This window comes from Coffea eugenioides, chromosome 4 (assembly GCF_003713205.1).
Source record: "Coffea eugenioides isolate CCC68of chromosome 4, Ceug_1.0, whole genome shotgun sequence".
Classification (NCBI taxonomy): domain Eukaryota; kingdom Viridiplantae; phylum Streptophyta; class Magnoliopsida; order Gentianales; family Rubiaceae; genus Coffea; species Coffea eugenioides.
The window spans coordinates 3073608-3096296 of NC_040038.1; the positions used below are offsets into that span (position 1 = coordinate 3073608).

The window sequence follows — 22689 nt, forward strand, 5'->3', positions numbered from 1 at the left end:
TAGCAGGCGAGAAAAGATTGCATGGTATTCTCCTATTCACTGAGCAAAATGTTTCTTTTTTCAGAATTGTGAGATTGCAGGTTCAGGTTGAAATAGGTGAAAAGAAAGGGCTTTACATGAATGCTATCAGAAAATGAGAGCTCAAAGGTAGAGTTTTATGAGGAATGATTAATGGGGAGCGGTATAATTTATAAATCTGAAGGTAGTGCGTTGTACTTAATCTCCTGATGAATCAAAGGGGATTAAGCGCTTGAAGTAAATGCAAATATGACATTTATAAGTAAAAATGCACCGTGAATTAAAATTGGTTAATCAATGGTATGATTAAGTTGCTCTCTGACCGATGGGATGACAGCTTCTTGGGAATAGCATGCCTTTCTAAAATACTGGATTATGTTCAACCCACCCCATGATACGTTTAATCAATTTTGCAGAGACCGGATTATGGTTCAACCCATTTGATTAATAGTTGTAGTAAAATATTCCTTCGGATCCCTTGTATTGTGGAAATTATTCTCATTCACTCATATAGAAAAGAAAACAAAGCCAGGAAAATTAAATATAACCAAGCCAGGAATCTCAGATGACCACCAAAATGAAAAGGTAAAAAGAATATAAAATTTTTTAAGAGACAGTGTCGTTTGTCAGGTTTACAAATTTGCATGTTATCATCTATCTCTTCAAGCCTAACTGCACATGTGGGTTGCTTTTATTTGGATTCTTGGATGGTGCAGGTGATATCTTAACCTTCAAAAGTTTTGAATGGTGGAAAAACCTGTCTTTCACTCTATAAGTATGTTCATTCTTGAAAGCTGAAATGCATATAGCCCTTTGCTGTCTCCCAGATTCTGATCCAAAACCTCTCTCTCTCTCTCTCACACACACGCATTAAACATGAAGACAGTAAGCCTACTGTTAGTGCTACTTTGCGCAAGCTTCCATCTTGCTTTGTCAGTATTTGTAGACGGTAAGCTTTCCGAAACCATTTCTTGATCATGACTTCACCGTAAATGATCAATGTTTTCAAGGAATTGTTTATCATGAATCTAACATTGTAAAGTACTATTATTCTGTACAACGTGAAACTTAATTTTTGGTAAAATTTTGATGGGAAGTGTTCTGCTCATGGTGTTACTTGAATTTTCAGGACTTTTGCCCAATGGCAACTTTGAGTACGGCCCGAAACCATGGCAGATGAAGGGTAGTAGAGTGATAGATCCCCACTCAATACCACATTGGGAAATCTGGGGTTTCGTTGAGTACATAGAATCCGGTCAGAAGCAAGGAGACATGCTCCTGGTAGTCCCCGAAGGCAGGTACGCGGTGAGGCTGGGGGATGAAGCTTCAATTAAGACCAAAGTTAAGGTTGAAAAGGATTTGTTTTACTCGCTCTCGTTCAGTGCTGCTCGAACTTGTGCACAAGATGAAGTATTGAACCTATCGGTTTCGCCCAACAAAGAGCCCAACGATTGGGGAATGCTTCCGATGCAAACCATGTACAGCAGCGATGGATGGGACTCTTACTCCTGGGGATTCCTAGCTGACTCCGACGTGATTGAGATTTCCATCCATAACCCAGGAAGGGAAAAAGACGCTGCTTGTGGCCCTCTTATCGATTCTGTTGCCCTCAAGGCTTTGCGTAGGCCTCTAAAAACAAGAGGTCATTTCTCTCCACCAAACACACACACACACACACACACACACACTCTCTCTCTCTCTCTCTCTCTTGCATCTGGTCCAATTGTTTAGTTTGGTAGATGACTAGGGAGGGTTTATAAATTATAATTGGACCAGGGATTTTCCTATTACCTAATCAATGTCTCTATCTGCTAATGTGGGTTTAGGTGACTATTGGGGGCTAATTATCTATGTAGTTTAGAAATTTGAAGTGAATTAATTTATATTGACATCTTATTTACCATAAAACTTAAAAAAAAAGTGTGAAGTGAATCACATCCATTAGTAGCAACCGGTGAACCTCAGTAATTGTTCGGACCCTCAATCCGTTAAAGAAGTCCATAAATTCTGAAGGCCCATTTCTCAGGATCGATGTTACTTCCTAATATCTCCACAAAAAGAGCAATAAATTCTATGGTATATGCACGTTTAAGGGGGACGATAAACGTGTCTAATCAAATCTAACACTTTATTGTTCACACTTGTTTAATAATTTTATCGAGTTTGAAATTATATTTAAATTTGATTTGTTTATCGATCGAATCAATTCAAACAATCTTTTATTTAGTCTAAACTCGAGTAACTTGAGTTTTTTTAGTCATAAATTTAAATGTTATGCTAATTGACAGCCGAACTTGAAACTTAATTGATTCCAAAATACTTGTTTGAGTTTAATTTAATTAGTGGCGAACTAAACTCGAACAAGCTTTTACTGAGTCGAACTCACTGAGTACTTTTGTTTGTCTTTCAACCAAACTGCCGCTTGCGGCCTTTCTCACAAATCATTAGAAGGAAAATCATTACAACCATGATGACTGGATCACAACAAGAAGTTTCTTACCAGATTCTAGCTCATCCATTCCTTTGCTAATTCAAATTCTGTATTCAATCCATGTTATTCTATCAATGTGCCTCCTGCTTTTCAATATGAACCCACATATCTTGGTTCATTGATGCAATGCAGGAAATCTGTTGAAGAATGGAAATTTTGAAGAAGGTCCATATATCTTCCCCAACACAGCATGGGGAGCTCTAATTCCTCCCAACATCGAGGACGACCATTCACCATTGCCCGGCTGGATAATCGAATCCCTCAAAGCCGTAAAGTACGTAGATTCAGAACATTTCAGCGTCCCAGAGGGAAAACGAGCTGTAGAACTCATAGCAGGAAGGGAAAGCGCTATTGCCCAGATAGTGAAGACCATCCCAGGCTGGTGGTACGATCTAGTTTTCTCAGTGGGCGATGCCAAGAATGGGTGTGAAGGATCTATGCTAATAGAGGCGTCTGCTGGGACGGTCACTCTTCAGGTGCCCTACCAGTCCTCTGGTAAGGGGCAGTTCATCCGAGCCACCCATCGATTTAGAGCAGTTTCAAGGCGCACAAGAGTCAGGTTTTTGAGCAGTAACTATCATATGAGGAGTGACAATACTGGAACATTATGCGGTCCTGTGATTGATGATGTTCGGTTGTATAGTCTTCGTAAACTACGTATGTGAAGCGATTCAGCCACATATACTCTCAAGCGTCAGAATTTACAAATCCTCGAGTTTACTCTCTCGCAAAGTCATGAATCGTGATCATCAATAGCTTATGAAGGAAATCTATTGTCTTGTTATTGTGCTGGGGTGGGTGATTTTTTATTTTTTTTCCTTTTTCCCTAAGATTACTATTACTACTACTACAGAAACAATTCAAACAGAGAAGAGAGCTTTTAAGTTGCTATATTACAGCATTGGTCAATATAATATCATACTCCAGATTTTAGTTAAGGGACATCTTATCGTACATGGCGATGCTTAATTGCTTCTTGCTCCACACGGGTTTATTTGGATAGAGTATTATTTGAAATATTATTATTATTATTTTTTTTTTTAGCTTAACGGCACATCTAGCCTAGCCTAACCTACTCCTACTCCTAAGGGGAGGGGAAACCTACTCTATGGGGTGGCCCAACTGAGCCGGGGGGAACCTGATGGGGACTGAACCACCATCAGACCAGACGGGTGCACCACACACCCGTATGGATTTAGAACAAACCTCATATTGAGGGACATTGATGGGAGGCAAGGTTTGAAATATTATTTGGAATAATTACTGTAACACTTTTTGTGATGTATGTGAGATAAAAAGGTAATTGGGAATATAAAAAGTTGAGTTGGAAAATGTGTTTATGATGCAAGCGAAATATTATTTGAGATATTTGTGTTATTCAAACACTATTGGAATTACAATGACGCTCAATTTCAATAAACCCCTCGAAAAGTACACTCTTCTTTTCTCATCTTGCCCCCTCGAAGATTGAATTGCACTAACCACCCTCTATAATAATATTCTCAAATAGGTGCAAACGGGTCGAGGAGCCCAATGTGTGGCAAATTCGGGCATCCACACCTTATGACGTGCCCAATTTTTAAATGATCACTTTTAGTCAATTTTCATTTTTTTGAGTGGATTTTGGTCGGAATTTACCGGACCCACATGACGTGCCCAATTTTAAAGGGTAAGAATGACAAACCGCCTTGACTAGAAATGTGAGGGGACTAACAGTGCAAAGCTTTAGTTAAACATTCATCAAAAAATACATAACTAACCCACCATTGCTAACAATTCATCTTAGGACAATGCTTTAGTAACGACAGTTATGGTAACGAAACAGTTTTTTTACCTGATATAATAAGTGGTTGCACTTTTAGCGACCATTTGATTACTTTATAGGCCTATCCACCTAAATAGGATAACACTTAAAAATAAGAAAGTAAAATTTTCATCTAAAATAGTAAGTTAATAGTAATAAATTAGTAAGTTTCATACTTCAAAAGGTAAATTGAAATAAATATTAAACTTACTTTTTAAATAAATAAAGTACTACTTTATATCCCAAACTTACTTTTTAGAGAGTAAGTTTAAATCAAATAATAGTAAGTTTTTATACATAAATAGTAATTCTTACTGATAACATGGTAAATTTGATTAATAATCAAAACTTACTGATTTATGGAACACGTATACTATTTTACTTTAAAACATATTTCAAACTAGTATTAGAAAATTTATTTGAATTAACGATAAGATGTTTTATTAATGATTAATTCTTAGTACCTTAGCTAGTAAGTACACGTAATATACCTGCATAATACATGATTATAGGTATAATTTAAAAAAATTTATTTATATATTTTAAAATATTATGAAAAATAGTTTGACTTTTCACATAATCTCGTAAAATATGTAATAAAACTTTTGTCATATTATAAGTTTTTAATCATTTTCAATTTTTGAAAAGTTTGAAAGTTTGGATAACAATAACAACAAATCTTCCTAGTTATATATAGAATATTACTTGTTTATATATCACAATTTTTATAATTTAACACATATGAATATAATAAGATGATAAAGTTTTAATAAATTTTACATCTGGGACACAAGAAATAATAAGAGTTAAAGCCAAAACAAAATGAGAAATAATATAATAATAAAAATGACAAAATTAGTATAACAATTAATATAAGAAAATCAGTATGATCTAGAATTTTTCCTTGGGAGATTGTTCATAAAAATGGGATCCAACAATTATAAATAAAATCACATGCATATATAATGTATTTTATTATTTAAATTAAATTTAGTTCACATATAAAATGGTCCTAAAATAATTAGTACACTATGATACAATGTTATTTTAACAACAAGAGTTTTTTACTAAAAGTCTCAAATATCCATGACATACGTATGAGGGATATTTTACCATATTTGTATCTCACATCTAATCATTAAAGTTAACATGAGGAAAAATATTTTTGACAATAGAATTGTTTTGAATTTAGTCAACAAGTTGAGATTTTTTAAACAATAAAAGTGAAATATTTTGGGAACTTAGTTGTTTATTTTCCCATAATTAAAAATTGCTATATTTTAGCAATTGTTGCCATTGACTTTCATTCTGTAGACTAATTTTTATCAATTCAAAATTAGTTTTATTAACAATAATTGAAATTCCATTAATCTGAGGATTGGCATTCTATTGCTATTGTTTTATGAGTAAATCTTTCCTACACTGACGGTGTATACACTATCATCGTTAGATTCATGACATGTGTGCAAAAGTTGAATTTCAAATTCAAATTTTGCATAGTTATCAATCATCCAACACTGATAGTGTATACACTGTCAGTGTAGGAAAGATTAATCCTTATTTTATATGTAAATATTTAACCTAAGTAATAAAATAAATAATAGCTACTTAAAAAAAGGGAAATTGGTGCTCAATTGATTGTGGTGTAAAATATTAGTATACAATTAAGTAGAGTTTGAAATGGAATTAAATTTATTTAGTATTTTACTGCTAACAACTTTGACCCCATTTAATGCTTAAAGAAAAAAAAAGAGACGTAAAGATTGAGATTGGTTCCTTAGTGTGAAAAAGGAAAATTCCTCTAAAGTCATGCTGCGTGAAATTCTGGATGCATATGAAATTAGAAATGTGATAACTTTGCAATTCATTCTCATTCATAATGAATTTCTTTGACTCTACATAGAATTGCAATTTTTTTCGTTCAGCATGAAAATATTTTTTTTTGTCATATTGATGGCTTTGCTTTTAAGATTATCTACATGTCGGTGGTTAGTATTATTGACAAGGTTAGAGGTCATGGAAAATGTTACTAATTTTAGGAGAAATTATGTATTGTAAAAATGATTTAACAATTTTCTACTAAGCATAACTACTGCATACAAAAAGAAAAGATATTTGATTTTTATTTTGCTTTGATTAGAAGAACTTGTACTACTAATAAAGGAAATTTCAATTCAACAATCAACGTGCACATGATTACAGTAATTTTTTAGTCAATTAGACTAATATATGCCATAAAGTAGTCAGATTTAGTCATTTGTGAATTGATAATTTTAACAGTTTACATAACATTCATCTATAAAAAAATGATGATTATTATAAAATGATATTTTATAATAATCTACATACCATTTGCCAATAAAAAAAGAGTTTGATAGAAAAAATATGGATACAAATCCATAATGTAAATGATACAAAGTACGTTTGAAAGTCACAGAACTTAATATATGGGTAATTTTACTATAATTTTCAAAGATTATGCTACGTTAATACAACTTTAATTTTTATACTTGTGACCTAGAAAATAAATTTATTAAAATTTTAACATTTTATTAAAAATTTTATTAAATTCATAGGCATTAATATATGAAATTTGTGATGTATAAGTAAGTGCTATTTTATATACAACTCAAAAGATATGTTGTTATTATAATACAACTTTAACTTTTATACTTGTGACCTAGTAAATAAATTTATTAAAACTTTACCATTTTATTATATTCATAGGTATTAATATATGGAAATTGGGATGTATAGATGAGTGCAATTCTATATATAATTCGAAAGATTTGTTGTTATTGTCATCCAAACTTTCTAACCTTTCACAAATTAAAAAATAATTCAAAATTTATAATATGACAAATTATTCTTACATATTTTATAAGGTCATGCGCAAAAGATATAGTTTTCGTAGTATATTTAAAATGCTTAAAACATATAACAATTACAAAATGATACGTAAAATTGTGTATCATACATTTACATTACGAGTAATTACTAACTATAATACTAAGTTTCAATCATTAATAAAAAATCTTAACATTATTTCAAATAAACTTCCTAATACTTGTTTCATATAAGTTTTTTAAAGTAAAATAGTAAATTTATACCGCAAACTAGTAGGTTTTGACCACTAACCAAATTTACTATTCTATCAACAATATTTACTATTAATATATAAAAACTTACTATTACTTGAACCAAACTTACTCTCCAAAAAGTAAGTTTCATATATAGAGTAGTAATTTACCTCAAAAAAAAAAGTAAGTTCCATATTTATTCCAATTTACTTTTTGAGACATAAAAGTTATTAATTTATCGAGTTAACTTACTATTTTTTATGTAAAACTGATTAACCAAATTTTTAGGTACTATCTTATTTAAGTGACCAGTCTAATAGGTAATCAAATGGTCACTAAAAGTGTTTTTACCTGTTATATCAGGTAAAAACAGTTTCGTTACCATAACGATCGTTACCTTAGACTTTTCCTTCATCTTAACCCAAAACAACCTGATTGCAAAGTCACAACAGCTAATTGAAATTCATCTGAAGGAAATTGCTGATTGAAATGCTAGATATGTTGGGTTCAGAGACAATGATGCAACAAGTGCAGAATGACTCGACCACCTTGGCTTGATCGACGGATGCAATTTCCACAATTTCTCCATTTTCCAGCATTAGGGCCATCCTGACTTTAATGGAGAATGGGTTCTTCTTGGCTTCAGTAATTGCACCACCGCTATAGACCGTGACAGCACCATCGTCGCCCCATCGTTGCAAGTGTTCGTAAAATGCCTGAACGAAATGTCCAACTGGCTAGAAATTGTATGTGATTAGTGTTAGGATGCGAAATATGGAAAAAAAAAAATGGATAACATGAGCGAAGAGCTTAAGAAGAAGATTAGGGAAAATCAGAAATAGGGCAGAGTATGGTTCAAGAAGCTTCTGGCAGGTTACTGTGTTAGGCTTGTAGGAAGAAAATTAGACAATTAGAAACTTCCGATGTCTCCAAACTCCAAGGAATATGCTTTACTACCATCTATGGATTACCTTTTTTTTTTTTTTTGGCATTTATCTTTTATAGTACATTTGCTTGTTATTTTCTTGTCTTCAATCACCAATTTCCTTCGAATGAATTACAATCAACTAAGAGGAGTTTGCAATTAGGGTTCATTTTGGGTTGAGACGAATTGGAGATTTGCAGGTAATGGTGGAATATTTGTTGTATTTAGATGAATATTTAACTAAAGGTTTGCACCATTAGTCCCTCAAATTTCTGATCAAGTTGATTTGTCATTTTTATCCATTAAAAATTGGACACGTCATGTGAGCACTGTAAGTTTCGGCTAAAATCCGCTTGGAAAAGTGTAAAGGGATCAAAGGTAATTATTTTTTGTTTGTTAGAGATTAAAACTGATCATTTTCATTTTGAGGGACTAAATTTTCATATCAACAATATGTGAGAGAAGATTTGGTGCAATTCTCTCGCATTAGCTGAATTTTAGTTACCTAATCCTTAAAGAATTAAATTTGGTCAACTGAGTACTTAGTTGAGATGGATTTTCAAGGAAGGAAGAAGACAGCCAAAGAAAAAAGAATAACTTGGTTGTTTTTCAAGAATACTTTGACATGCTTTGTGATAATCTGGCATTATCTTTTCTCTTGATTCTTTCAAATAAAGAAAGTTTACTGATGAAATTTTTTCTTGTGAAGCACGCCTTATTTTCTAGGACATCAAAGTTTTGGCTTATCATGTCTATAGAACATCTGAAATGTAAAGTTTGTAATGTCCATCTTCGTTTATGATGATAATATGCTTCATCAGGTTATTGTTCCTATGGCCAGATTCTTCAAATCATCAACTTTTCTTTGTGAAGTTTTCCTTTCTCCTCTGGTTAGCCATATCTTGAACATTTGAAAAATGCATAATTTGCTTTCAGTGACAAGTGACTTTACTATAGCGCAATTATTTGAACTCCTGGAAGTTCAAAGTTCTGAATTATCAATGCGTCTTTCTTCCCCTGCTGCTGTGCTAACTAATTCACAAGTTGCAGTAATTTATTTGTCGACTTGACTCCAGAACTTTTTCCTGCCAGGATCTTGACCTCACCCTGCTCCCTTTCTTATTAGCCCTTCCCCAAGTCCAGGATTTGTCTTTCAGTTGCACCTGATCTTGATTTTTATTATCATCCTCTCTTTTGACAACCTTTTCCAAGGATGTAGTCTGGCTACTAATGGTATCTAATTTGACTAAAGATAAAAATTAAGTGATGTGAACTTGATACACACCGAATAGCTCAGCTCAGTGCTTTTAGTAGCTAAGAGAAGGAGGCAAGAGGGACGACAACTCAAGCAGTCAAGCCACAGTTAGCCTATAACAACGGCTTTGTTGGTCGCAAGCTTGAATCAGTAGTATTACTTTACCCTGAAGTATGCCAAGCATTTATTTAACCCTTTGTAACGCAACTTTGCAGCATTCATGGGCAGTGTGCAATCATAATGTTTGATGTTACAGCACGTTTGACCTTCAAGAATGTGGCAACATGGCATCGTGAGGCGAACCATGTTTCATATTACTATACACTTCAACTTATTTCTGCAGTCCATTATTTTTCGGCCAACATTCTCCTGTCAATTACAGGGTGTGCGAAAATATACCAACTGTTTTGTGTGGGAATAAAGTGGATGTCAAGAATAGGCAGGTAGAAGCAAAGCAGGTCACATTCCATAGAAAGAAGAATATTCAGTACTACTACAACTACGAGAAGCCGTTTCTCTATCTTCTTCGGAAACTTGCTGGGTACTGATTACAGAAGCATCTCCGGTAACTTTACTGTATATGGCTCTTGTTCCTACCTTTAAAATTTTTTACGGCAGCTGTCAAATTGTTTTATTCTACAGGGACCCTAACCTTAACTTTGCAGAGCAGCCTGCTCTTGTACCACCTGAAGTTCGTATTGACATGGTTGCACAGCAGCAGTAAGTGATCATACAGAATTAAAAGCAGAGAATAGTTAACTCAAGTCTCAGACATCCCTCGCAATTTTGAATATTTTAGTGAAGTTGTACCGGGTTTAGGCTTTGTACCAACATTACGTCTGGGTTCTGGTATATGTTCTGAAGCTCAGGTAAGCCCAAGTTGCTGTTAATGCAGGATGGCGCTCAATGGGCTAAAGATTTGCAAAACAAGGCCCATAAATTTTATGGATCACATCAGAGTTTTCAAATTTTTCTTTTTTTTTTTTTGGGTTTTCCTCATTGATTTTCAAGTCAATTTTAGTCAACGTCTTGTGATTTCCCCTGATATGATGATAACCCCCAATAGTTTCCTGGACCACTTGAGTCCACGGCTAGCCTTCATTTTTTTTTTTTTTCATCACAGTGGGTATCTGGGGCCGAGGACTGGTTACCGTACGCCCCAACTAATCCCACTACGTGATCGCGAGAGGCTGCCCGACATCATCGGTCAATGGTAACGACTGGCCACGGCTAGCCTTCATATTTGACGTCTTCTACGTTCTCTCTGTTCTCCGCCCTTTTCCTTTTCTTTTCCTCCTCTTTTTAGTATATAATAAATAGCCCTCTTCCGCCCTTCCTTCACAAGGAAACTGGCAATCTCACTATCCCACCGTCTGGTCTCTTTTTTTTTTTTTTTTTGCAGGAATATAAAATGGCTCATATGTGTTCGAGATGTGATTTCCACCACTTGTGTTAATGTTTAGTTCTGACACTTAGATCCTTGTTGGCATTGTTCAAGTAGGTCCCTAATATATATATAATAGCATTATGATTTATGTATGGAATATAGTTTTGGATCGAATCACTGTCGTTGCACAGTATAGACCTCCTGGGAAATTGTCATTTTCTCAAAGATAGCAGAGATAAGTTTGAGAAAACGTCCAAAGGCTAAAAAAACCCTCCATTTTCGTTTACTGTAGGGTGTAATAATGGCTGAAAAACGACGCGGTATAAAGTTGGATATTAGCATGAGAAGTTGACATACACCTTTTACTTTTTCCTCAATAATTCTGTACAAACCACATGAGAAGCACTTCTCGACCGTCCATCAAAAAACAACTCATTACATAGCTAGGGGATATCAACTTAGGCTCAGCATAACCAACCTACAAACCACCAAACCATCCTAAAAGCCATGAGACACCAATATTCTGGATAAAAAAGACTTGGCACTTTCAGTGGTATGGAGATTAGAATGTCAACTCATGCAAGCTGGCCAAAGCCAACGCAACACAAATAAATACCAAGAAAACTTATATCAAGGTGGAATCATTATTATGTTTGGAAAATGCTCACACATACTCATGGTCATAGATTGGAAAAAAAAAAAAAAAGACTCAATCCCATCCGTTACCTAATTAGTCCAAAAGAATTGGATTGTTGAGCACACATATGGGAGCTACAAAAACATGGGCTGGAAAAGGAGACTACTCTACGCATGCGATGAACCAAAACCACGATTTACATTAGACAAAGATAAAGTTGTTAGATATTTAAATTATCGATGATTAGGTTCTTGATTGAATATAGCAAAGATCAGCTGCCATTATTTTATGCAACTGGCAACGGGATTTCCCTTTTTTGCTGAACCATTTGTACTTTGTGCATGGTCTTCAATGGAGAGACATAAGTTATCTAATCCAGGATGGTTTAAAAGAGACAAAACATTTGTGCAGCAAGTGCTTGGATTTGTTAACTCTGCTTGGAAATTGGTAAAAAGTTCTTGTAGTTGGTGGAATGCAACAATAAAATAGCCGTGATTTCATTCTTTTAAACTTTTAAAAAGGTGTTAAAACTTAAAAGAAGCCCCCCCAAGAATTACGATGGCAAAAATGTTATGGATAACCTGTGACAGCATGATTGTAAAGGTGTTACCCATGGCCGGTGCTTGCAGACAAACCTAACCCCGTTCCCACTTTTAGATTTCTGGACTGCATACATCTTGAGACTACTGATGACCTAGCTTTATCCAAAGGCAAAAGCGTCCCTGTCATCATAGTATCTTTGTTACTAGTTCATTAGCTAGATATAACTGCATTAATTTTATGAGATTAGCTGAGATTTTTAGTACCTTAAACCAATAGCTATAACTACAGGCAATATCATAGAAGTTGGATTTAGGGCCTACAGGATTGTAGTTATGCAAGCATTCTCAAGTCTTAACGGTGTATAGTAGTTTCTTTGTGAATGGTGGATTTTAATTGGAGTACTTCACTTCATATGCTAACTGTCAAGTTTCTGGCTTAATTTACTGATTTTGTTTAGACGCAAATCACAACTGTTGAATTTTGGAACATGTTTTTGGCAATGTTTTTAAACCCGGACCGGAGAGTAAATCGAAAAACATTTCGGTTCACGGTTCGACCGATTCAACTCCGGTTCAAAGGTTTAATAATTTTTTATTCATTTTAGTATTAAAAAATTTGAATAAAACTAAAATATTTATTTTAGAAAATAAATACTTAATAAAGACCGATTGAACCTCCGACTTTTATTGATTTTTACGGGTTCAACCTGTTCTTGACCGAATTTGACCGGTTCAATTAATTCTTTGGCTTTGTAATTGAACCGAACCGGAGACATGATCGGTTCGCGATTCAACTGGTCGAACCGACAGGTCCGGTCCAGTTTTCAAAACATTGGTTTTTTGGTGCCAAATCCTCATCTCAAGCAGATGTGAACATAATGACATCAAAGAACGTCGAAGGAGGAAAGCAATGAAGAAAAAGGAAATCAATCATAAAAATGGCAACATGTGTTTGGAGAGAGTACTTCACACATTCATGTCATCTCAATGTATAATGCAAACGAACATGCATGATACACTAACTTGCATTCTTTTAGAGAAAACATGAAGACAAGAAATATCTGCTTCATTGACAAACAAAGACAGTACTTGGCACCGGTTCTTCCCTCCACACAGAAGAAATCAAACAAAATGATGATTGAAAGCAAAGCGTGATCCCGTCATTTCTAATCGAATTGTCTTTGCTGAAAATAGGTATGCCAGGGATGTGGGGCACTGATTTTTTGAGGACGGACTGATCCATAAGTCCAAAAGCAAGAGTAGATGTCAACTGTAGGATACATGATGGATACAGCGAGTTCGTATAATTTGTAGGGAGATATAATTAATAGGTCCACTTCGATTAAAAAAAAATTTCTTTTTGTTGTATGTTTCTAATCTTTTTCTAGTTCATTCAAGGATATCCTCTTGAAGCCATTTTAGACACATTTATCAGAACAACTACCACGGAGATGCACATGATTATTGGCTGTGGGGAAACGTCTAATTTGTCTTGGCGTTGAAATATGGACAAGGCATCCCAGAATTACTCCCACTAATTGAAATAGGGTAATATAATGTGGTAACACATAATTTCGGTAAAATACTTTTCTTCCCGTGCCATAGATTCTAAAGTTGGAGCAATTTTATCATTGTCATCTCATCGTCTTCAGGAGTCCAAAAGAAACAAAGACCGGTGCACTAACATTTGTACTTTAATTATGCAATAACTGATTAAATTAGAATTAATCTTATATACACTGGTTATGTATATATTAATGGATATAGATGTACGATACATGTGTAAAAATTAGAATTCAAATTCAAATCAAAATTAAGCGGCATGTATTCGTGCCTCTATTAGTGTACACATGTATGTAAAATTAGATCCGGAAAAGGTCTCCTCGTTTACACCATGTATAGTGTGGCTCACACATAAAACAGTAGTAATTCATTCTAGAAAGAATAAAGACGTGGGTCACATTTGAAAGAATAGCATTAGCAAATTAATTACACGAACTTAAATTAAGTAAGATTGAAGGTCATCAATGGAATCATGCTTTGGCAGGGGTAGAGCGCCGCATTAATCAGAACCTTTCGACAAATTTGTAGGAATCGCAGGTAATTAAAACAATTAGGGATTATGTATTATGGTCATGAATCACTAGTCTACTTTTCTGACATTGGATTATCCCCACTTTCCAAGGTGCAACTTGTACGTTTTATGCACAATTAAATTGGCTTTTTTTTTTTTTTTTTTTTTTTTTTTTGTGATTTGGGCGACTATTCCTTTTTACACGTGTCTTGTAATACACAAGCAAGGGTGTTGGGGCTGAGTAAATACTCCTAAATTATTTTTTTTTTTTACATATATTGTGGGATGGGCAATTACTGAAGAAGAAAGTGTTACTAGAAACGATAAAAAAGGTGGAAGAAGTGGAAACCCTTTTAGGAGTAAACGACACAGTTTTTGGCGGTTGAAACTGCGTCCTCCAACGCGCGCAGCCTGAGGTGAGAAAATTTGGTGGGCGTGACACGACTGTTGTCATCTTGTTTTCCATCGCACCAAACCACAAACCCCAAAAAGCCGAAATTAAAAAACCGACCTAATTAAAAAGAAAAAGAGCTGTTCAATCCCAAGACAAGAAAAGAAATGTATTATAAATTAAAGGATTTGTTTTTGAATTCTTTGAAGTGCTATAGTATATATTAGACAACATGTAACGAAGAAAAAAGAAAACAACTCTTTTAGTCAGCTTTTCTTTGATCCGTTATTTGGGAATCAAAAAGTGTTTTGATGTTGGTCACAGCATGCATCAATTCGGTACATAATAATAATATGATAGGAGTATAAGTTTCTGGGGTGTTCAACTACAAAACTACATATGACTTTTATGATCCAGCCGGGACTATTCGAAGATTGAGAGACAGAAAACCAATTCAATCAGTTGAACATGTCAAAACATTTTGAGAAACAACCGTTAAACAATATAAATCTTGGTTGGGATTTCTCGAGGGCATCGAGAAATTCTCGTTGATTCCTGTAGCGCATCTGAAGCAGAGCCTTTTACTATAGCAATCAGTTTTCACATGTTTAATGATGGTGGCTTCGGTTTCTTGATCTCCGAATCGGCTTTGAATTCTATCCCTACATTCTTGTGTTTTGGTCGCCCTCATTCTACGTTAAAAATATGTCAACTTCATTCCAACTCATGCCACAAATGTTATTGTTCGTTTGTTTGGTAAAATCTTAGCAAATCCCCCAAGCCGGGATTCCTGATGACCGAATACTCAATATTATTACGTTGTTTCCTTTGTGACTCTGGCGTCTAAGATAATTGGTGTTGCCATTTGTATTATATACGTTCGTGCATACTACATATTAGTATGGTCCTCTTTGAGTGAATTTTTCTTACTTTCTTGATTGAGCACACATCTTAATTACACATAACTTAATTACTATATAAACAAAAAGCATACATCTTAATTACACGTTTATGTTTATTGCACACCTCACATTTACATTTTTCTATGATACCTACCTTTATTTTTATACAAAAAAAAAGAGAAAAAAAAATTAATGCTTGAGACCCTCCTAAACCAAATCCGTAATCAATTAGTTGATTGTTGAACGCTTAGTCTTTACAACCATAAACTTGCTAAAACTGCAATAAATCATGCCACCCCAGCTCCAGCTGCCAAGTGGAATACATATGCAAGCAATATCCATCATGCTTTCAAAGCTCCTAATTCCAAAGCACATGCAAACAGACAATCACTTGTGAAGCGTCCCTTTGGTGGACAGTTAAGACGGATGTGGTTGATTACATGCCAATCTTTCGGAATAATAAACAAAAACATGATTGGTTTTCCTGATTATGGAATGTGCAGAGTCGAACATCTGGCTTCTGATTAATGGATCACCTGACAAGGTCAGCTGAACTTAGCACAGGGGTCTCTTTGTTAGGCCCTGATGTTTTTAGGCCGATCAATTAGAATTATGACCAGCTCTGTGGTACATTTTGCTCTTGTAGTTGTTGGACGGTGAAGTTGTGGAGATCAACAAAAGCTCAAACATATAAACGTGGCTGAACTTTTCATGCTTTCTTTATCTCATGTATCTTTTAATTACTTGGTGGGAATTTATATATAACGCACCAATGACTAAGAGGGCATCCATTCCTCACAGGCTCGTAGCCAATACAAAATTGAAGCTGATCTTTCGATGGAATTAGAGAGGACCATCGAGGAGCATAAGGGCCCCATCATGCCTTGGTTGTATTGGGACAGGATTAAGGGAAGAGTCCTAGGGTGGGTCACCTATGCTTTGGGACAACCAAGGCATATGCCCCGGCTAAGAGTGCAGGAAGAAAGTAATAGAATAGACAGCCCTGTTCCCATGTGCCCTCTTCTACACAAATTCAATAGCAACCTTCCAAAACCCCTGCAGACTGCCCTCTCCTACACAACAGAAAACCAATACCGTATCTTCTGAATCAAGGGAAGAAGCTGGTACTGGGAACCACTATCGTATGTCATCCCGACCGTGACGTATCTATCTATTTATCTATGGAGCATAATTGTGAATTTCTAAATTAAGTTCCCACCCGGCCGGATTTAGATGATCATGTAATTGTTTGAGATGGTCTATCCATAAAGTGTGAATTGAAGTTGGTGATAGAGTGCAAAATATAGGTGCTGATCGATTTACCAAATCTCAATAACAAGTGATCGATTTTGCTAATTCAGGAGCTTTGACAATTTGCATCTTCTTTCTACTCAAATTTTTTGGGTAGGGGCCTTCACCAAAATTGCATGTGTACCATTTTCTCTCGTCTCCACAGGGGGGCCTCCCTTCTTTTGAAGGGCACCCTTTTTCAGTGCCTTCACATCCGTTAATCCTACCTAAGCAGGTTCCTCTTAGTAAGGAAGTGCATATGACTCCTGCTTTTCTTCCTGCAAATGAAATATGGTCCTGCATCTTCATCAACGTGATATCAGACTGCTGGAAATTTTTGGAAATCTAGATGGCGCAGTTCAATGTATTTGTATCATACAAATAAATTATCATCTGAATTGGTGGGGGCTAGTTAGGTTTCAAGTCATTATTCATCTTTGACACTCAACGAAAGTGATTGAAAGCAAGCACTTAGGTGGGTATAATGAGCTGGATCGATACGCCATAGTAACTTCCATTTTCTCAGTCAAGACAAACTTTCCAGTGCACCAATCGACTACATGTTACCAAGGCTATACATGCTTCTCATACATTGTTTTACTTCGGCATATATAGCAAATAAGCAAAAGCCCCACAAGAAATTGCATGGCATGGCATGCGCGGTTGTTCACTGTACATCAGAACCTACTGCTGGTTATTAATTAATTACCTGTCGTTGATGGAGATCTTATCAGCATCCAAGCTAGTCGGTGCACAAAATTTTCCTGTGCTTATGACATAGTAGGACATTGACCGCTTACCATCCTTCAACAGGTGCACAGGAAATAAATTTTGGAGTCAACTTTTGACTTTTGAGACCTAAATTCTTTCTGCCTCTTTGAATTCAAAGGACGTGTTCATACATCATGTATACATGAACTTGAAATTAGAATTCAAAATCAAAGAAAACACACTAGAAACTAATAAGTTCGTTGAAAATAGAATTCTATTATGAGATTTGGACCTATAATCTAAAATTTTAGAAAATTCTTTTTCTTTTTGTGTGTGTGTGTGTGTGTGTTGAAGACAAATTTAGCAATAAATAAATCATAAACTGCTATATATGCCTTGTTTCTTTTATCTTTTTACCCCCCTACTTCAAAAGGTGCTCATTTTTCTTTAATTGTATGTATTTGAGATGTTTGTACAAGGTCCAGACCCCAGGGGCTAGGATTGTCCCAGTCTTGACACCTCCATTAGTTGACTATAGAGCTATGACTCATATATAGCGGCTTTTCCGCATTCCCTGGCTTGCCTCGCTTAGTTAAGCAAACTTTCCGGCAATTAATCCCTCCTCCATAACTTATTACTATATAATACACAGGCCTCCCTTTGATCTCTTTCTCTCTCTGTCTCTCTCTTTTGGTTTCGAACTCTCAAATATTTGCAGAGAGTAGAATTCAGGAAACCAACTACGTACTACTACTTAATCTGCAAAAGGAAATTCTCGTTATAACCATGGCAGAAACCTTCCACTGGTTTTGGCTTCTGCTTATCTCATATTTTCTAGCAGTATGTGTTTGCAAGGTTTTGGTTCACTACTGGTGGCTGCCAAGAAGAGTTGAGTATCAGTTTTTACAGCAAGGAATTAAAGGCCCAAAGTATCATTTCTTTCTTGGAAACCTCCAGGAGCTTGCAAGTTTGATGTCCAGGGCTTCCTCCCAAGAAATGCCTCTTTCTCACAACATACTCCCCAGGGTTCTGTCTTTCTATCATCATTGGAAGAAAATCTATGGTACTCGAGACTCGTTTCCCGTCATATTTTTCTTTCCATTTGAGGTTACTGCGGATGAGTCAAGCCATGATTTTCAGACTCTCTTCGTTTAATTCTATCCATCTTTGGTTTTCAACTAATAGAATATTGGTTTGGCTTCTGAACGTACAAGTACTAATGATTTTGTCTTCTTGAGACAAATGGTTTTCCTAAAAGTTTTTGACATCTTGTCTACGGGAGTATGATTCAAGGCCATCATTTTCCTAGTGTTTTCTCAGGGCCACATCTTTTTGTACTCGTCCAAGAGGTGGTGTCTACTTGACATGAAATCATAACGCGCGCTTCATTCATTTTTTCCTTTGTAGATGCAAAGTTAGAAACAAGCATCTAAAAGTTTCAAACTGTTGTTTTTCTTTTGGCTTCTTCTTGTTCTTCGTTTGGTTTCAGTTGAATTCTCAAACTGTTCATCTAGTAATTTTAGCAGTTACAAGAAATTTAACCCTTGAAGTGCTGTCTTCGAAAGTACATGCGTCTTCTAAACTACGGAAGGCAGAATATGTTTTATTAAGTGCCAGAATATGTTTCATCAAGGCGTTTAAATTCCAGAAAACGTTCCACTAATGTGCCTAATTTCCCTTGTCCATAAAATGCCCGTTACACCAGTTCCACAGCTAGCAGAATTTGTCCGTTTCTTTTCTTTTCTCCTTCCCTTTTTCTATCAAAACTTTGAAGGGTTTAAAATAAGCTGGCTCTCTCAATATTGCAGGCGCAAGCTTTCTTGTATGGTTCGGACATACACCTCGTCTCACCATAGCTGACCCTGTCCTTATTAGAGACATTTTTGTTACAAAGTCAGAATACTTTGAGAAAAATGAACCACCTCCCCTTGTTAAGAAGCTTGAAGGTGATGGTCTATTAAGTCTCAAAGGAGAAAAATGGGCTCATCATAGAAAGATCATTACACCAGCCTTCCACATAAAAAATCTCAAGGTATATAAAATTTTTTTTTTTACGAATTTTTAACAGTTTTAATTAGTTAAAGTTGTAAGCTGCCTTTTGGTTAAGATGCATTGATCAACATCCCATTGAATGTGTCCATTTTCTCTTGCTTTGGTATGTGTAGCTGATGATGCCCATGATGGCGAATAGCATGGGGAAGATGCTGAAACAATGGTCCAAAATGTCGTCAAATGACGGCAAGGTGGAAATTGAAGTCTCAGAATGGTTCCAAAACTTGGCAGAAGATGTCATCACTCGCACAGCATTTGGAAGTAGCTATGAAGATGGAAGGGCCATTTACCAACTTCAAGCTCAGCAAATGGTTTATGCCACTGAAGCATATCAAAAAGTGTTCATTCCAGGTTATAGGTAATTTGATTAATTAAACATTTTGCTGCATATATATATATAGCTAGTAATATGATATACCGTACTATATATATAGGTCATGCAGTTGTCGCCCTTGTCCAAACACGGTTTAACTTCAGAATCTTGCGAATTTGAACTGATTTGTTTATGATTGCTGCCACAGGTTTTTGCCCACCAAAAAGAACAGAATTTCTTGGAGACTGGACAAAGAAATTAGAAAATCCTTGATGAAACTCATCGACAAGAGGAGAAAAAATGCGAGTGCCAAGGGGTTGTCAGAGGAATGTCCAAATGATTTGCTGGAACTCATGATCAAGGCCAGTTTGAAGGAAACAACAAAAAAAGTCCCAAATAATTCAACTTCGAATTCAAATACATCGTCATTAATGTCCTCGTCGTCCATCACAGTTCATGACATTGTTGAGGAATGCAAGACAGTTTTCTTCGCCGGAAAGCACACCACATCAAACTTGCTGACGTGGACGACCATTTTATTAGCTATGCATCCTAAGTGGCAGGAACTGGCACGTGAGGAGGTCTTGAGGGTGTGTGGAGCACGTGATACACCCACTGAAGACGATGTTGCTACGCTTAGGACGGTAAGCTAAACCCTAAATTTTATACTACCATATATCTTTCCCAATGATTTTTTTGCTGAATGGACACTGGCTGGGAGAAGTCTCAGTCAGTTAGTGTTAGTTTTTTTCCAGAAAAAAAAAAAAGTGATATTTTTTCATGCAAAGAGATATTACGATAATAATAGAATCGTAAATGTAAAGAAGAATTTGTTCGGGAGTCGAATCGGTGACGATCTCATATTTAACTAGCTAATCATATCCTATTAGTTAAGTCAAGTCTTAAAGACGGTCCTGGTATAGTTTGATCGGTAAACTAATCAATTCATATTGAAGCATTAAATAAACATAAAAAAACAGGTGTACCTTTTCTCTTTCTCTTTGGGTAGAACATAATATTCATCCGGTAGTTAACTTCCTTGTGTGCGTCTTATGAAGGAGGAAGCCAGGCGGCAGATTTGTCCTCAAGCCAAAAAGGCCTCGGCTTGGATGAGGTGTTGGGATGTTTTTTTGGTGCCTGATGACTAGATTTATATTACTACTAGTTTGTCCTTGAACTAAAATTAGAGTGTCCAACTTTTGGGGCTTTAGAAGAGAATCGAAAAACTTTGGGTGTTTTCAGCAACGTAACTTTCCGGGCATTATTAGCTGCTTTCCGTCTTCTTCTCCGGAAAACAGAAATGCAACCCGACACTGTACTTCCCAAGGGGAGCCCAAAATCTTGCCTCTTTAATTTGGAGGTTATAGTACTTATCCACAACCTAACGTTAACAAAATATCTTCCATCCCTTAATGTTAGTTTTCCTTCATCCTGCCACGCTTTTTAACCATTGAAACACAAGTTTTAGAGAATGAGATCAGTGAAAATCTAGATTGTCCAAGTTTTGGTTCATCGTTCATAAGAACTTGGCTGTGCATGACTCTTCAGTTAGTTTTGGTTAGATCGCGAGTTTTGTTTAATGTTTAATTAAACAAACTCCAGTAAAACTAATCTTAACATAACATTATGGTACTTTGCAGTCAATTTGACCCTATCTCTCAAGTCTCAAGGATATGTTTATGCAAGCGCATGTTCATAATTCCTTCTTTCGTTGCTATTACAATTTTGTTCACCTTAATTAATTAATTAATTATCTGCAGCTGGGCATGATATTGAATGAATCTCTGAGATTATATCCACCAGCAGTGGCAGCAATCAGGAGGGCCAAGGTGGATGTAGAATTGGGAGACCTAAGGATCCCACAGGGCACAGAGCTCCTCATACCAATCGTGGCCGTTCATCATGATCCAGAGTTGTGGGGCAACGATGCAAATGAGTTTAACCCCGCCAGATTTGCAGGAGGGGTAGGACATGCAGCCAGACATTCAATGGCTTTCTTGCCTTTCGGATTAGGCTCCCGTAGATGCATTGGCCAGAATCTAGCCATATTGCAAGCGAAATTAGCCATTGCTATGATTTTACAACGCTTCTCTTTTGATCTATCGCCAACTTACCAGCATGCACCCACTGTTCAGATGCTTCTATATCCACAGTACGGTGCACCCATTATGTTCCAAAAATTGTAGCCGGTAGGATCTCAAAGACTTACTGTCATATAAGCCTAGATAGCTAGCCAGCTAGTTAGTATTCTCACTTGTAGTTACGACCATGAATGCGTAAATGTTATACAGGAATTATATGATCTTTTTTACAATTTTGGTTATGCCTCTAAACACTACATTCACCCTTGAACCCTTTTTTTTTTTTTTTTTTTTGGGAATTATGGGTGAACTTTTATTTGTTTGTGTAAATTATTCTAGGTACGTACGTGTACGTGTAGGGGTACAAGAAGATAACTTTGGAATCACAAGAAGAAGTGCAAATTTTTTTTTTTTTCAAAAGAAGAAGTGCATGCTGAAATTTTTAGGTTTAAGGAGACTCTAATCTTTATAAATGAATAAAAAAGTACTCCAAGTCATTGAAATCGAACCTAATACCTCACCATTCCAATTGTTAATATCCTTGTTTGGTCGTGCTAACACTAGATCCCTTATAAAATATCTAGCCTCTATTTGACTAGAAGCAAATTAAGAAAGTGAAGTAAAAGAAAATGAAAATTGTTTTGTGGTTTATATTTGGTTAGCAAGAAAAAATTTTGAGGGAAAATGGGAAGTTAGTGATAGTTAGTGGAAGTTGTTAAAATTTTGTGTCTAACTT

The 22689-nt window shown here is 35.7% G+C and overlaps 2 protein-coding genes across 2 annotated transcripts; both read left to right on the forward strand.

Annotated features, from left to right (window-relative positions):
• Positions 1-918: 918 nt before the first annotated feature.
• Positions 919-17145, forward strand: LOC113767901. Its single transcript, XM_027312104.1, has 9 exons — positions 919-967; positions 1148-1660; positions 2642-3166; positions 9255-9367; positions 9802-9860; positions 9956-10114; positions 10216-10293; positions 10373-10442; positions 17032-17145. The coding sequence occupies exons 2-9, from the start codon at positions 1195-1197 to the stop codon at positions 17143-17145; spliced, it is 1584 nt and encodes a 527-aa protein (XP_027167905.1). The 5' UTR covers positions 919-967; positions 1148-1194.
• Positions 17146-18293: 1148 nt separating this feature from the next.
• On the forward strand, positions 18294-22153 carry LOC113767903 (cytochrome P450 734A1-like). The gene is made up of 5 exons (XM_027312106.1): positions 18294-18570; positions 19316-19539; positions 19673-19917; positions 20081-20516; positions 21633-22153. The coding sequence occupies exons 1-5, from the start codon at positions 18294-18296 to the stop codon at positions 22056-22058; spliced, it is 1608 nt and encodes a 535-aa protein (XP_027167907.1). The 3' UTR covers positions 22059-22153.
• The last annotated feature ends 536 nt before the right edge of the window (positions 22154-22689 follow it).

Coding starts and splice junctions, on each gene's coding strand:
- LOC113767903 (XM_027312106.1), top strand. CDS start 18,294: ATGGCAGAAACCTTCCACTGGTTTTGGCTTCTGCTTATCTCATATTTT. Junction 19,540..19,672: donor TCCACATAAAAAATCTCAAG/GTATATAAAATT, acceptor TGGTATGTGTAG/CTGATGATGCCCATGATGGC. Junction 19,918..20,080: donor GTGTTCATTCCAGGTTATAG/GTAATTTGATTA, acceptor TTGCTGCCACAG/GTTTTTGCCCACCAAAAAGA.
- LOC113767901 (XM_027312104.1), top strand. CDS start 1,195: ATGAAGGGTAGTAGAGTGATAGATCCCCACTCAATACCACATTGGGAA. Junction 3,167..9,254: donor GTATAGTCTTCGTAAACTAC/GTATGTGAAGCG, acceptor ATTTGCTTTCAG/TGACAAGTGACTTTACTATA. Junction 10,294..10,372: donor GACATGGTTGCACAGCAGCA/GTAAGTGATCAT, acceptor TGAATATTTTAG/TGAAGTTGTACCGGGTTTAG.